This window comes from Humulus lupulus, chromosome X (assembly GCF_963169125.1).
Source record: "Humulus lupulus chromosome X, drHumLupu1.1, whole genome shotgun sequence".
In the NCBI taxonomy this organism is placed as follows: Eukaryota; Viridiplantae; Streptophyta; class Magnoliopsida; order Rosales; family Cannabaceae; genus Humulus; species Humulus lupulus.
Window position 1 is genome coordinate 171171946 of NC_084802.1, and position 12386 is coordinate 171184331.

The following is a 12386-nucleotide window of genomic DNA, read 5'->3' on the forward strand; positions in this document are numbered from 1 at the left end:
ATCGTTTTCAAATTTTGGGGATAACATTTGCCCCCCAAGTTTATTATATGATATACTTACATAATAAAATTTTTTCTCCAACTGCTGACGGCATAAAAAAGAGAAAACTGACTTTACACATTCTCCCACCTTTGCAAACAAACCACGATGTCTTACTAGACCACGATCATTGTAGTTAACTGCTCCCAATCATGGGGGAGAGAATAACCAAGAGAATTTCAAGAGTCTAAAGGTAAGTGACAATTTCCACTCTTCCCTTTAAATAGACCCATAAGTGCTCACAATCCATAAGCAAAAAGAAAAAAAAAACTCACAAACTTCCCAATTTGTATCTTGGCCGAAAGCTCCAAAGCATCTCCTCCTCTTGGCCGAAATCCTCCAAGAACTCCAAGAAGGGCTCCACTTTTCTTCAAGAAAAATCCAAGGGTTCTTCAAGAAATCAACACCTATTCAAGAAATTTGGGTAAGATCTTCTTCCTCATCTCCATTTGTAATTTTTTTTTTAAACTTAAAGCTTGCTAAAACCCTTGTATGCCGAAACCCCCTTTAGAATATACTATTGGATTTGTGTATGAATCTTTGGTGAATGATGAAAATTTTGGCTGTTTTGATGTAGTTTAGGCTATGGGTAAATCAATTTTGTCTCTAATTTCATGACAATTTGAAGAAAAAAATGAAATTTCACCCCAAATTGCATATTTGGGTTTATGGGTTTTTGATGAGCAAATAAAATCCCTAGAACTTCATGAACTTTTCAAATCCCACCTTTTGATCTTGCTATAGTGTCTTATGAGTAAGAAAAATGTGTTTGTGTCCATGCCTTTTGAGATTTGTGGTCTTCGAAAACAATATATTGGGAAAGCATGTACATGGTTGATCGGTCATACTCTCCAAACCATTGGGACACTCGGACGTGCCCCTAAGCCGATCAGACATACCTCCTCCTACTCGGATGCAAGGACACAAGCACTTGGAGACGCCCATGGCTGCTTAGACACCATGCATCAGCTCGAATGTATCAGCTCCTCGGATGCGCACCTCCAGACGCTCGGACACACGGATTGCTGCTTGAACACCTGCCTCCACTCGGACAAGCACCCAGGCGATCGGTCAACTTCGCCATATGCCCAGCCGCTCGGATGACATGCCACCGATCGGGCGCTACACGGACCACTCGGAGGACACGCCCATCTGCTCGGGCACACACGCCCATCCGCTTGGGCACACATGCCCATCCGCTCGGGCACCACGCCTATCCACTCGGACACACGCGGATCACTTGAAGGACACGCCCATCCGCTCGGGCATCAAGCGTCCATTTGCTCGGATCAGTGCCCCAACCGGTCGGTCATTTGCACGCATCTGCTCGGACACATGAATGCCCCCAAGCCTTTGGGCTTGTAAAAAATGACCTATACATTTTAGGCATCAAAATTTATTTTCCCTCATACATGTTTATTTTGGGGAGTAAAATATATTTTTACTACCCAGAAAAATATTTTTTGAGTAATAAATAAATATTTTTCCTTTGATTGATTTATGTTTGTTTGGTTACTCACCTCCCCATACTTTTTTTTGTAGATGAATCACTTCGACTACAGGGGAGGTGACAACCATACAAACTCTGACACTTCAATTCCCCAATCAAGCGACACTCCTCAAAGTAGCGACTCTTCATCAAAATCCCCTAGCAATTGCACTCCCGAAGATCGCCTTCGTCGCCTTAAAAAGATCCTTCCCCGATCAGCCTTATATTTCCTTAACGAAGAACAGTTTCTCAATCAATAGCTTCAACATCCAGAAATGAGGGTGAAGAAATCCAATCGACTTCCTCAAGACCAAGATCCTCAAGTGGCTTGCAGAGCAGCACAAAAGGTAGTGGAACGTAGTGAAGTCCAAACTGCAACTTCTTCAAGACCGCCTCGCCAGATACAAAAAACCAGCAAACCCCGGAGAAAGATCATCCAGAAATTTACAACTGAGATTCAACAATCAGCTGTTCAAAAACCAAGAAAAGACGAAGACGAAACACCCTCTTGGTTCATAGCCAAACCTTCTAAACTTAACTCCAGCATGTTCGATAAACACATTCAAGCTTCAGGCCTAGAAGGGGTAAACGTGATATACTCGCGACCTCATCAGAGATCCAACAAGCCTGGTGGACCTTACTGTGCCTGGTCTAGATAACATGTATTTGCAAGAGCTACTATTCCGCTGCACCCTTTGTTCAGGTCAGTAGCGGATTACTTCAATGGCTCCCCTTTCCAGATAGCTCCCAATGGGATTCAGGCATTATTTGCTTTATACATTCTATACTTCTTTCAAGGCTGGGGTCCACCCACTCCTCATGAAGTGCACTACCTCTTCGACTTTAGGACCAACCCGAGCCACAAGAATACAGGTTTTTTCCACCTATTCCACAGGCATAAAGGGATCAAATACCTCCATGGTATTGCACATAAATCAAATCCTAGAAAATACTATACATAGTATTTTCTGACTTCAGATATTAAGGCCAACAACTTGGCCTTCACGCATGCAGGTTCGTTCCACCAACCTCTGCCAACCAAGGAAATGTGTTCCCAAGCAGAAAAACTGGCTAACATGTCTACCAAGGAGAAAAATGTAAAAGGGTTGGTCAACGTGGACAACCTTCAGATGGTGGGGTTGTTACCAAGCAATCAAAACATCATAGGAGACATCACTACTGAAGAAGCGAACGCAATTGACCAGTCAAATGCTGACAATGAAGTAGTGACCGATTAGTTCTCTCCTGAACCATCTCCCTACTCTCGTAGACCAGGCGACCTTATTATTAGGGAACCCCTTCCAGAGGACCAACGTAGACGTGTCATTCCTACACAGCCTAGGAAAGGAAAGACCATTGAGCTCCATAGAGATTTCAACTCATCATCTGAAGAAGAGGACGACTTTCTTGATCAAATTCTAAACTCAGGTTCAGTAACCATAGTTTGATGTTTTGTTATAAGTAACTTTCTTCGAGAATGGTTGTATGAAATCTCTAGAGTTTTCTAGTAGTAGTAAATTTTTTATTTATTTACATATTGTTCCAATTTTTACTAACAAATCTTGTGCTTCACTTTTTTGCAGATTCAGATATGTTCAAGCAATTCAACACTACCTCTGCCCAAAAGAGGAAACCTGGGGAGGGAAGTAGCTCAAACCCTCCAAGAAAAGTTGCGAGGACAATATCGACCAGTCAGGGGAGATTACTTGACTAGCCCATCACCATCCCGCTGCTGACTCCCTCATCAATTCCTCCTTCTGCTAGTTTAACCCCTACTCGCTCGACTGGCTTAAGTGAGCCCCTTCGCATCGCTGGTAACATTGGGAAGGAATTGCTTGACCAAACTCTACACGATGCTTCAACAATTCAAACCTTTGAATTTTTGCCTCGACTCAGTGTTGAAGTCGTCCTGCAAAGGGGTCTTGCCCAACTGATGAGTGTAAGTATTTTATCATAAGACATTCTATTTTGTTATTAATTGTTTTTACTTGTAGTAACTTTCTATTTTCCACTGCAGGAACTTATTACTATCAGTCACGCTCAGCACCGAGAAGTAGACTATAAGGAGTTGATCAAGGTTTTAAATGATTAGCTGGTGGAAGCCCAAGCCAAGATATAAACTTTAACTTCATCCGAAAGGGATCTTTGGTCCAAGGTCAAGCAGGCGGAGAAGACCATTGTCGAGCAGGATGGATCTCTAAGGGAGTTGGCCGATGAAAACAAGAAAAAAATTCAAACCAACAAGACATTGACTGACCAGCTGGAGAAAATGACTTGCAAGAACGAGGAGCTGAAGCGAGAAAAGGAAGCCGTTCTTGCTCGCTATGAAGAGATTTGTTTCAACTGCTTCTACCAGGTATGGAAGTTGAACAAGCCCCTCAACCTCGACTTTCTCACAGAGGAGGCCAGGGCAGAAGAACCTGCCAAGTGCGAGGCAAAGGCCACTGAGGAGGCAGCCAATCCTGCTGGTATTATGCCCTTTTCTCCTGCGTTATCATTCAGACCAGAGGAAGTCACCAATGCCGAGGATGGTGTTGATCAACCTGTTAACAGTTTACCAGACCAGTGACCATAGTTTTAGCCGACCAGGGAGTCCCTTAGCTGACCAGCAATACTTTAGCCGACCAGAGAGCCCCTCATCCGACTAGTAGACACTTATCTTACTATCTTGTTATTATACTTTGCTCGTATGGTCGAGCTGTTGGCATGAACACTTTACTTTTTAGACTTGAGTCATTTAAAAGTTTTATTCTGATAGATGCCTTACATTTTCATATGAGTACTTAGTTTTCTAACTTAGAAATTCTAAACATTTCATAAGTCACTACTAAGTATGCTTTCTCACATTCTTATTGCTCTAACATTTTATGAGCATAGTGTTTTGTTTACACACGAATAGTTGTTCTAAACATAAAATTTTGAAAAAATTCCAAGTTACTTAAGCTTTGTCAAACAAGTTAGCTTAATGGCCTTTTTTGACTTCAAAAATTACAAGTCAGCCTAAAAACAAATATCTTTGCTCGTGCTCTTATTGCCTGTGTTGAATCATATACCAGTATACCCTATGTGCCCCCCAAGTGATTGAGGGTTGAAAAATCCTTGATCACTTGCTACTTGACCGAATTTGTTCGAGCAGTTATTACTCGTGAAACACATAGAATATAAAGAGGATATTTCAGTAGTTAAACACTGCAAAAATATTAGACCATTTATATGCTGGCAATTTATCTGATGGATACCGACCAGTTGAACACTGCCCGATTTTTTCCTCTCAGAATTTTTTTTTTAAAATGCACTGACAGTTGAACACTGCCAAAGTAAAAATAATTAACACATATGCAAAATTTGTAGTAAGATTCGACCACGCTGTGCGTGATCTCTTTTATTACTTGTAAAAAATAAGGACAAAGCGTGTCTAATCACTAGTCTCAAACAAAATAAAATTGTTAAAAAATAAAATGACTGGTTAGCAAATAGCAGTTCACAAACAAACTTAAATAACAAGTTAAACACTTGAAACTAAGCTACTGCTCTGTAAGCAGTATTCATTGATAATACTTCCTCAAGTGCTCGCCATTCCAATATTTCCTGATCAGCTTTCCATTTAATCAAGAAAGTTTGTAAGTGCCGGGTGGCAGGACTTGCTTAATCTGATACGACCCCTCCCAATTTGGTCCTAGCACTCCAGCTGCTGGGTCTTTGACAAACACCTTTCTGAGGACCAAATCTCCGACTTGGAACTTCCAATCTCTAACTCTGGAATTAAAATAGCGAGCCACTTTTTGCTGATGGGTAGCAACCCTCAAGCTTGCTTTTTCTCGCTTTTCTTCAACAAAGTCCAAAGATTCAGCTAACAACTGGTGATTCTCCTCCTGGTCATACGTGGTCCTCCGATGAGATGGTGGGTCGACCTCAATGGGAAACATGGCTTCATATCCATATGCCAAGGAAAAAGGAGTATGACCAGTTGCTGTCCGGGCAGTAGTTCTGTATGACCAAAGGACCTCTGGAAATTCCTCTGCCCAAGCACCCTTAGCTTGTTCTAGACTCTTTTTTAGAGTATTCTTCAAAGTCTTATTCATGGCTTCAACCTGCCCATTGGCTTGCGGATGAGCTATCGAGGAGAAACTTTTTGTAATGCCATGTCTAGTGCAAAAATCAGTAAACAAGTCATTATCGAACTGAGTGCCGTTGTCAGAGACTATCTTCTTGGGTAGACCATAGCGACATATTATACTCTTAACCACAAAATCTAACACTTTCTTCGAGGTGATCGTTGTTAGTGGTTCAGCTTCGGTCCACTTGGTGAAATAATCCACAACAACTACTGCAAACTACACTCCTCCTTTTCCTTTGGGTAGTCTTCCGATCAGATCAATTCTCCACACTGCAAAAGGCCATGGACTCTGCATCTGCTTCAAGATATTCGGAGGCGCCCTGGGTATTTTAGAAAATCTCTGGCATTTATCACACTTCTTCACATACTCCATGGAATCTTCATTCATTGTAGGCCAGAAAAATCCTTGCCGCAAAATCTTTTTGGAGAGACTTTGGCCCCCAGCATGATCTCAGCAGAACCCTTCGTGCACTTCGGTCAGTAAGGTTTTTGACTGGTTGGGTGCTATGCATCTAAGCAGTGGCATAGAGTACCCTCTTCTATACAATACCCCATCCATCATAATATACCTAGCAACTTGCCTCATAATCTTCTTGGCTTCATTACGATTATCTGGTAGGACTCCTTGCTCAAGGTAAGCAATGATGGGTGTCATCCAAGTGTCAGCTAATGTGATGGGCATGGTTTCCCATTCATTAATACTCAGCTCTACCAAGCATTCTACTGGACTATGTTCAAAGTTTCAGCATCTTTTGCACTAGCCAAATTTGCTAAAGTGTCTGCATTGGAGTTCTGCTCACATGGTACCAGCTTAATAGTATACTCCTCGAATTGTGCTAGCAGGTCCATGGTTTTATTCAAGTATGCCATCATGCGCAAACCTCTTGCTTGATATTCCCCTAAGACTTGGTAGACCACCAACTGGGAATCGTTGTTTACTTCAACCGACCAAGCATGAGCATCTCTAGCCAGGCGCAATCTTGCTAGGAGGGCTTCATACTCTGCCTCATTATTAGAAGCGTTAAATCCGAACCTCAATGCGCAATGAATTCGGTGCTTCTTTGGTGTGATCAATATAATTCTTGCTTATGAATGATGTTCGTTTGACGACCCATCAGCAAAAAGTTGCCAAGTAGGAAAATCCTCTCTCTGCCCAGTCACATTCTCTTGCCGGTTAGGAATATCAGGAATCCCAATGCATTCAACAATAAAATCTGCCAAAGCCTGTCCTTTAATGGCGGACCTTGGTTGATATTTGATTTCAAATTGGCCCAATTCAATCGCCCATTTAAGTAAACGACCAGATGACTCTGGATTCTGTAAGACTTGGCATAGGGGCTAGTCGGTAAGTACTTTAATGGGATGTACCTGGAAGTACGGTCGCAATTTGCGAGATGCAAGTACTAAACAACAGGCCAGCTTCTCGATCACAGGATACCTTGACTTCGCTCCTATCAACCGCTTGCTAACATAATATACTGGATGTTGCACCTTATCTTCTTCTCGCACTAGAGCAGTGCTGATAGCATGCTCTGTGACTGCCAAATAAACAAAAAGCTCCTCTCCATCTACTGGCTTTGAAAGAACAGGAGGTTGAGCCAAGTGTTTCTTTATTGATTCAAAAGCTTGCTCACACTCTTCCGTCCATTCGAATTTTTTGCTTCTTCTAAGCAAGTTAAAAAATGGGACACATTTGTCTGTTGATTTGGAAATGAACCTACTTAGAGTAGCAATCCGCCTAGTCAAGATTTGCACATCCTTAATCTTAGCTGGAGACTTCATTTCTGCGAGCGCCTTTATCTTTTCCAGATTCGCTTCTATTCCTCGCGAGTTAACAATAAACCCAAGAAATTTTCCAGAACTTACTCCGAACGAGCATTTGAGGGGGTTCAACTTCATGCTATACTTTCTCAATACTGCAAAGCATTCCTCCAAATCTTGTACATGTCCTTCAGCTTCCTTTGACTTTACCAGCATATCGTCTACGTACACCTCCATGTTTTGCCGATTAAGTCACGGAACATGCTATTCACTAAACGTTGGTAGGTGGCTCCCGCGTTCTTCAAGCCGAATGGCATGACCTTATAACAATACAACCCGATGTCTGTTTGAAAACTGGTATGCTCCTCATTGGGAGGGTGCAGACTAATCTGATTATACCCTGAATATGTGTCCATAAAAGACAATTTCATGACCAGAGGTCGCATCAACCAACTGGTCTATCCTTGGTAAAGGAAAACTGTCCTTAGGACATGCTTTATTCAGATCGGTAAAGTCCACACAAGTCCTCCACTTCCCATTGGACTTGGGCACTAATACTGGGTTTGAAACCCAGGTGGGGTAATAAGCCTTTCTTATGAACCCGTTTTCCTTTAGTCGCTCTACCTCCTCTTTGAGAGCCTTTGCTCGCTCCTTGTCAAGCAATCTTCTCTTCTACTGCACTGCTGGGTAGCTTTCATCCACGTTGAGCATGTGGCTGATCACAGTTGGTGAGATACCCACCATATCCTTGTGAGACTAGGTGAAGACATCTTGATTCCTCTGCAAAAATTCTATCAGCTGTGCTTTTACTTCCAACTTCAACTTTTTTCCAACTTTGATCCCTCTGGTCGGGTCATTCTCATCTATTGAGACCTCCTCTAATTCTTCCATGGGTCCCACTTCATTATCGAAATCCCCAAAGCGAGGATCAAAGTCCATTCCCTCGCTTTGGGCAACGCCCTATTTGGTGACTTCATCACTGGATGGGGCTTGTTGCTTATTGAAACCAAGAGTGCTTTCTTGGTTAACATTGTCTAATACTCTTTCCTGATCGGCTACAACCATAATGCTTTGTTGGTTGACATCCATCTCCTCTAATTCTTCTCTTTCTACACACACAATCATATTATTCTCCTTAGCTCCCTTACGCGCTTTAGCTACCGAGGCATTGTAACACTCTCTAGCTTCTCTTTGGTCTCCTTGGACACAACCTATTCCCGCACTGGTCAGGAATTTCATATAAAGGTGCCATATAGAGACTGCCGCATGCAAGGCCGTGAGTAGTAGTCGATCAATCACCACATTATAAGCTGACGAACAGTTGACTATCAAAAACTCCGTCATAACTGTCTCGTGCTTAGGAGCATCTCCTGTTGTGACCGGTAACTTGATCGTTTCGGTTGGTTACAACCCTTCTCCAGTAAATCCATAAATGACTTGAGAGCATGGCTTCAAGTCATTAATGGATAGTTTCATCCTTTCAAAAGATGACTTGTAAATAATGTTCACAGAGCTCCCCGTGTCGACCAAACATCTCTTCACCTTCATGTTTGCTATTTGGACTGTAATGACGAGGGGGTCATTATGAGGATATCTCACATGCCGTGCATCATCTTTAGTAAAAGTGAGAGACTCACTTTCATACCGTGGTTTCTTTGGAGGTCGCTCCTCTACAACCATGACCTCAGACGTTGATGCTGCGTCCAACTCATGTCGAAGCGTTCAAGCATATCTCTCTCTTGCCTTGTTGCTATCCCCAGCCAGATGTGGACCCCCACATATAGTGTCTAGAGTGAAGTCCACAGGCTTGGGTTGCAAGGGTGGAGACCATTGTCACTTAAACCCAGGATTGTTGTTACTTCCTTCTCCTTGGGTCTTTTTTGCTTGATACTTTTTTAATTTTCTCGACCGGAGGAGAAACTCTATCTCATCTTTGAGATGATTGCATTCATTTGTGTCATGACCATAATCTCCATGGAAACGACATAACTTATTCAAGTCTCTTTTACTCATCTCCTTCCTGATGGGTGGGGGTTTCTGGTAGGGAACCTCTTGATGACTTGACAGATATATTTCTGCTCAGCTGGCCGAAAAAGTGGTATAATTGGTGAACCGAGGTTCATACTTAGTTGGCTTGTCATTTGGTCCCAACTTAGCCTTCTTTTCCTTATGGCGGTCAGACCCGTTATGTCCATGTTTCTTCCCACCATTTTGTCCATTTCCATCATTCTTAGGAGGATCAGTTGATCCGCCCAGATTGTTTAGGCCTTTCTCTCATTTCTCAATCACGTCATCCAATTTCATATATTTGTCCGCCCAGTCAAGAAATTGTTGTAGTGTTGAAATTGGATTGTGATGAATACTGTCCCACAAAGGACTCCGATAGATTATACCAGAAGATATGGCAACCATCTTCCCCTTATCTCCAATAGTAGTTGCTCGGTTGGCTTCTCTCATGAACCTGTGTATGTAGTTCTTGAGAGATTCATCTTTCCCTTGTTTGATATCTGCCAAGTGATTGGCATAAACTGGAGGAGTCCGAGCAGCGCTGAACTGTCTACAAAATTCTTTCCTGAAACTCTCCCAAGAGGTAATGGAGTTCGGCTTGAATTTCCAATACCACTCTTGGGCAGTATCAGACAATGTAGTGGGGAAAACTCTACAACGATAGTCATCACTCACCCTGAGCAGCTCCATTTGTTCTTCAAACTTCCCAACATTCCTTATTGGATCTGCCTTTTCTGTATAAACTGGCAGTACCGGTGCTTTATACTTTGCTGGCGGCTGGGCTGCTCTGATTCAGGCACAAAACAAGCTACCACTCCTATGGTCTACCGAATCGATTGCAGAAGGTCATTTCAAAAAACCTTGAACTGCAGCCGTTAGTGCATCAGCTGGGTTTGGATGCCTGGGGCGACCGTTGGGGGCTCAAGGTCTGGACCCCCTGGTCGGGCATTCCTATCCGGCGCACTGTCATCAAGTATTTCTACTTGACTGGTAGGTCGGGTCGGATCTCACCCTTCGACCAGGATGGTCCTTCTTTTGTTAGCAATGACATCTCTTAAATCCTTCTTAGAGGTACATCTTCCCAATCGATCAAACACTGTGCTCCGAATTTTTTCGAAAGGATTACCGCGCGAGACGTGCTCCTTCCCACTGCACTGCTGGCTGGGATGCAGTGGTGGCCTTCCTGTCTGTGTCGGGCAGTCTTTTCCTCCTTGCTGGTCGTTGCCATCTTTTTCCTTCGATTGGTCGGTGTGATGACTATCGGCCTCATCACGACCATGCCCATCTTTGAAGTGCGAAGCTTCTTTACCTCAAGGAGTTCTGGTTTGTTCCTACCCGGGTGAAGTCTTTTTATTGCCCGATCGGTGACTCCCAGATCTAGAAGTTTCTGATCGGTGGCTCCTAGAGGGGGTTCTATAGTTCCCCCTTTGAGTCGAGGCAGTGCCAGATTGGAACCCATCATCTTTCCAACCAGGAGGATTGCTCCCGCTTCTGTTTGGCCCTCGAGAATTGGGTCTGTCAGTGGTTTTTTGACCAACATCTGTATTCCTTGCTCCTTGGGTAGCTGCAGCTTAGGCATTGGCCTGGGTCAACTATGTAGTCGCCTCCAGAGCGAGTGCAGCCTCGCGGTGTCGCCTATCGGCCTCCTCCTGCCGTCGCCTGATCTCTTCGCTCCTGGCGTCCATCTCCCGTCTTTGCTGCTCAAACGCAGCTTTCTGTCTAGACATCTCTTCAGCGAATTACTCCTGCCGGGTGTTAAATTGTGCCATCTCATCTTGGAAGGCCCCCATGACTTCCTCGAGTTGTTCAACTTCTGGAGTCATCTCCTCGAGAAAGACCCTGGGCTTAGTCTCATGGTCTTGAGGGCCAGGACCTTCTGATCTAGCATGCTCTTTAGATGAGCCTGGCTTCTTGGAGGCCGCATTGGTGTTCTTGGGCGCATAGTAATACGGTAATCGTGTCTTCTTTCTCTTCAGGCTCTCAATGAAAGCACCAAAATGTTGACCATGATTTTGGCCAACGACGAGTAGACGTCAAAACTACAATAAACCTTCAAGAGAAAAAACGACACTCAATGATGAAGAACAGCCTTAATTTCCGCAACTATGCTCAATGCAGACTTAGAAGATAACTCAAAGATGCAATTGTTACGATTTCTCCAAATGCTGTAAACAGAAGCAACTAGAATCATAGTTGCAATCTGATGAATGAACACAGACTTCCTGCTGGCTAACCAAACTCTCCAACTGTCAAATTTAGCAGGCCAGCCATTCCCATCTAACCAGTCACAAACATGAGCCAACACCTGCTTAGACAATGAGCAATCAAAAAAGAGATGGGCATGACTCTCATCAACCTCTCCACAAACAGGGAATAAAGGAGATTCTATATGCACTTTGAACCGACTCAGATTGTCAAGAGTAAGTAGAAGAGAATTGACTACTTGCCAAAGCAGAAACCTATGCTTAGGTAGAGATAGCTTACACCAAACAGCCTTGTAATAGCCCACCTGCTGAACTTGAAGAGAGCTGGAATAGATTCTGGCAGGACAAAATTTTCCTGAAGCACTAGCAGCCATTATCTCATCCCTGCTATATATTCTCCTAAGGTTACACAACTTGCGCCAGTACCAGCTGGTATCTGGGGGCACCTTATAGGACCAGAAGTCAGCTCCTTTTAAATAAATGGAATTTATCCATTTCACCCACAGAAGAACAACTTTCTCAGATATAGCCCACATAAACTTGGCCAAAATAGCATGGTTCCATTTTTTACCATTTCTGAAACCGAGCCCCCCTAGAGCCTTAGGCAAACAAACCTTATCCCAAGAGGCTACATGAATCTTACACCTATTTCCATTGACTCCCCAAAGGAACCCACGACAAAGTCTCTAAATTTCCTTTATGATGCTTTGGGGAAGCACAAAGATACTCATCCAATAGATCCTTAATCCAAAAAGGACCGAGTGAATCA

General features: G+C 43.3%; 1 protein-coding gene across 1 annotated transcript; it reads right to left on the minus strand.

Moving 5' to 3' along the window:
* Positions 1-11484: 11484 nt before the first annotated feature.
* Positions 11485-11991, minus strand: LOC133806451 (uncharacterized). Its single transcript, XM_062244550.1, has one exon. The coding sequence runs from the start codon at positions 11989-11991 to the stop codon at positions 11485-11487; it is 507 nt and encodes a 168-aa protein (XP_062100534.1).
* Between the last annotated feature and the right edge of the window lie 395 nt (positions 11992-12386).

What these genes read in the sequence shown, in the direction of transcription:
- LOC133806451 (XM_062244550.1), bottom strand. Translation starts at nt 11,991, where the DNA reads ATGGCTGCTAGTGCTTCAGGAAAATTTTGTCCTGCCAGAATCTATTCC.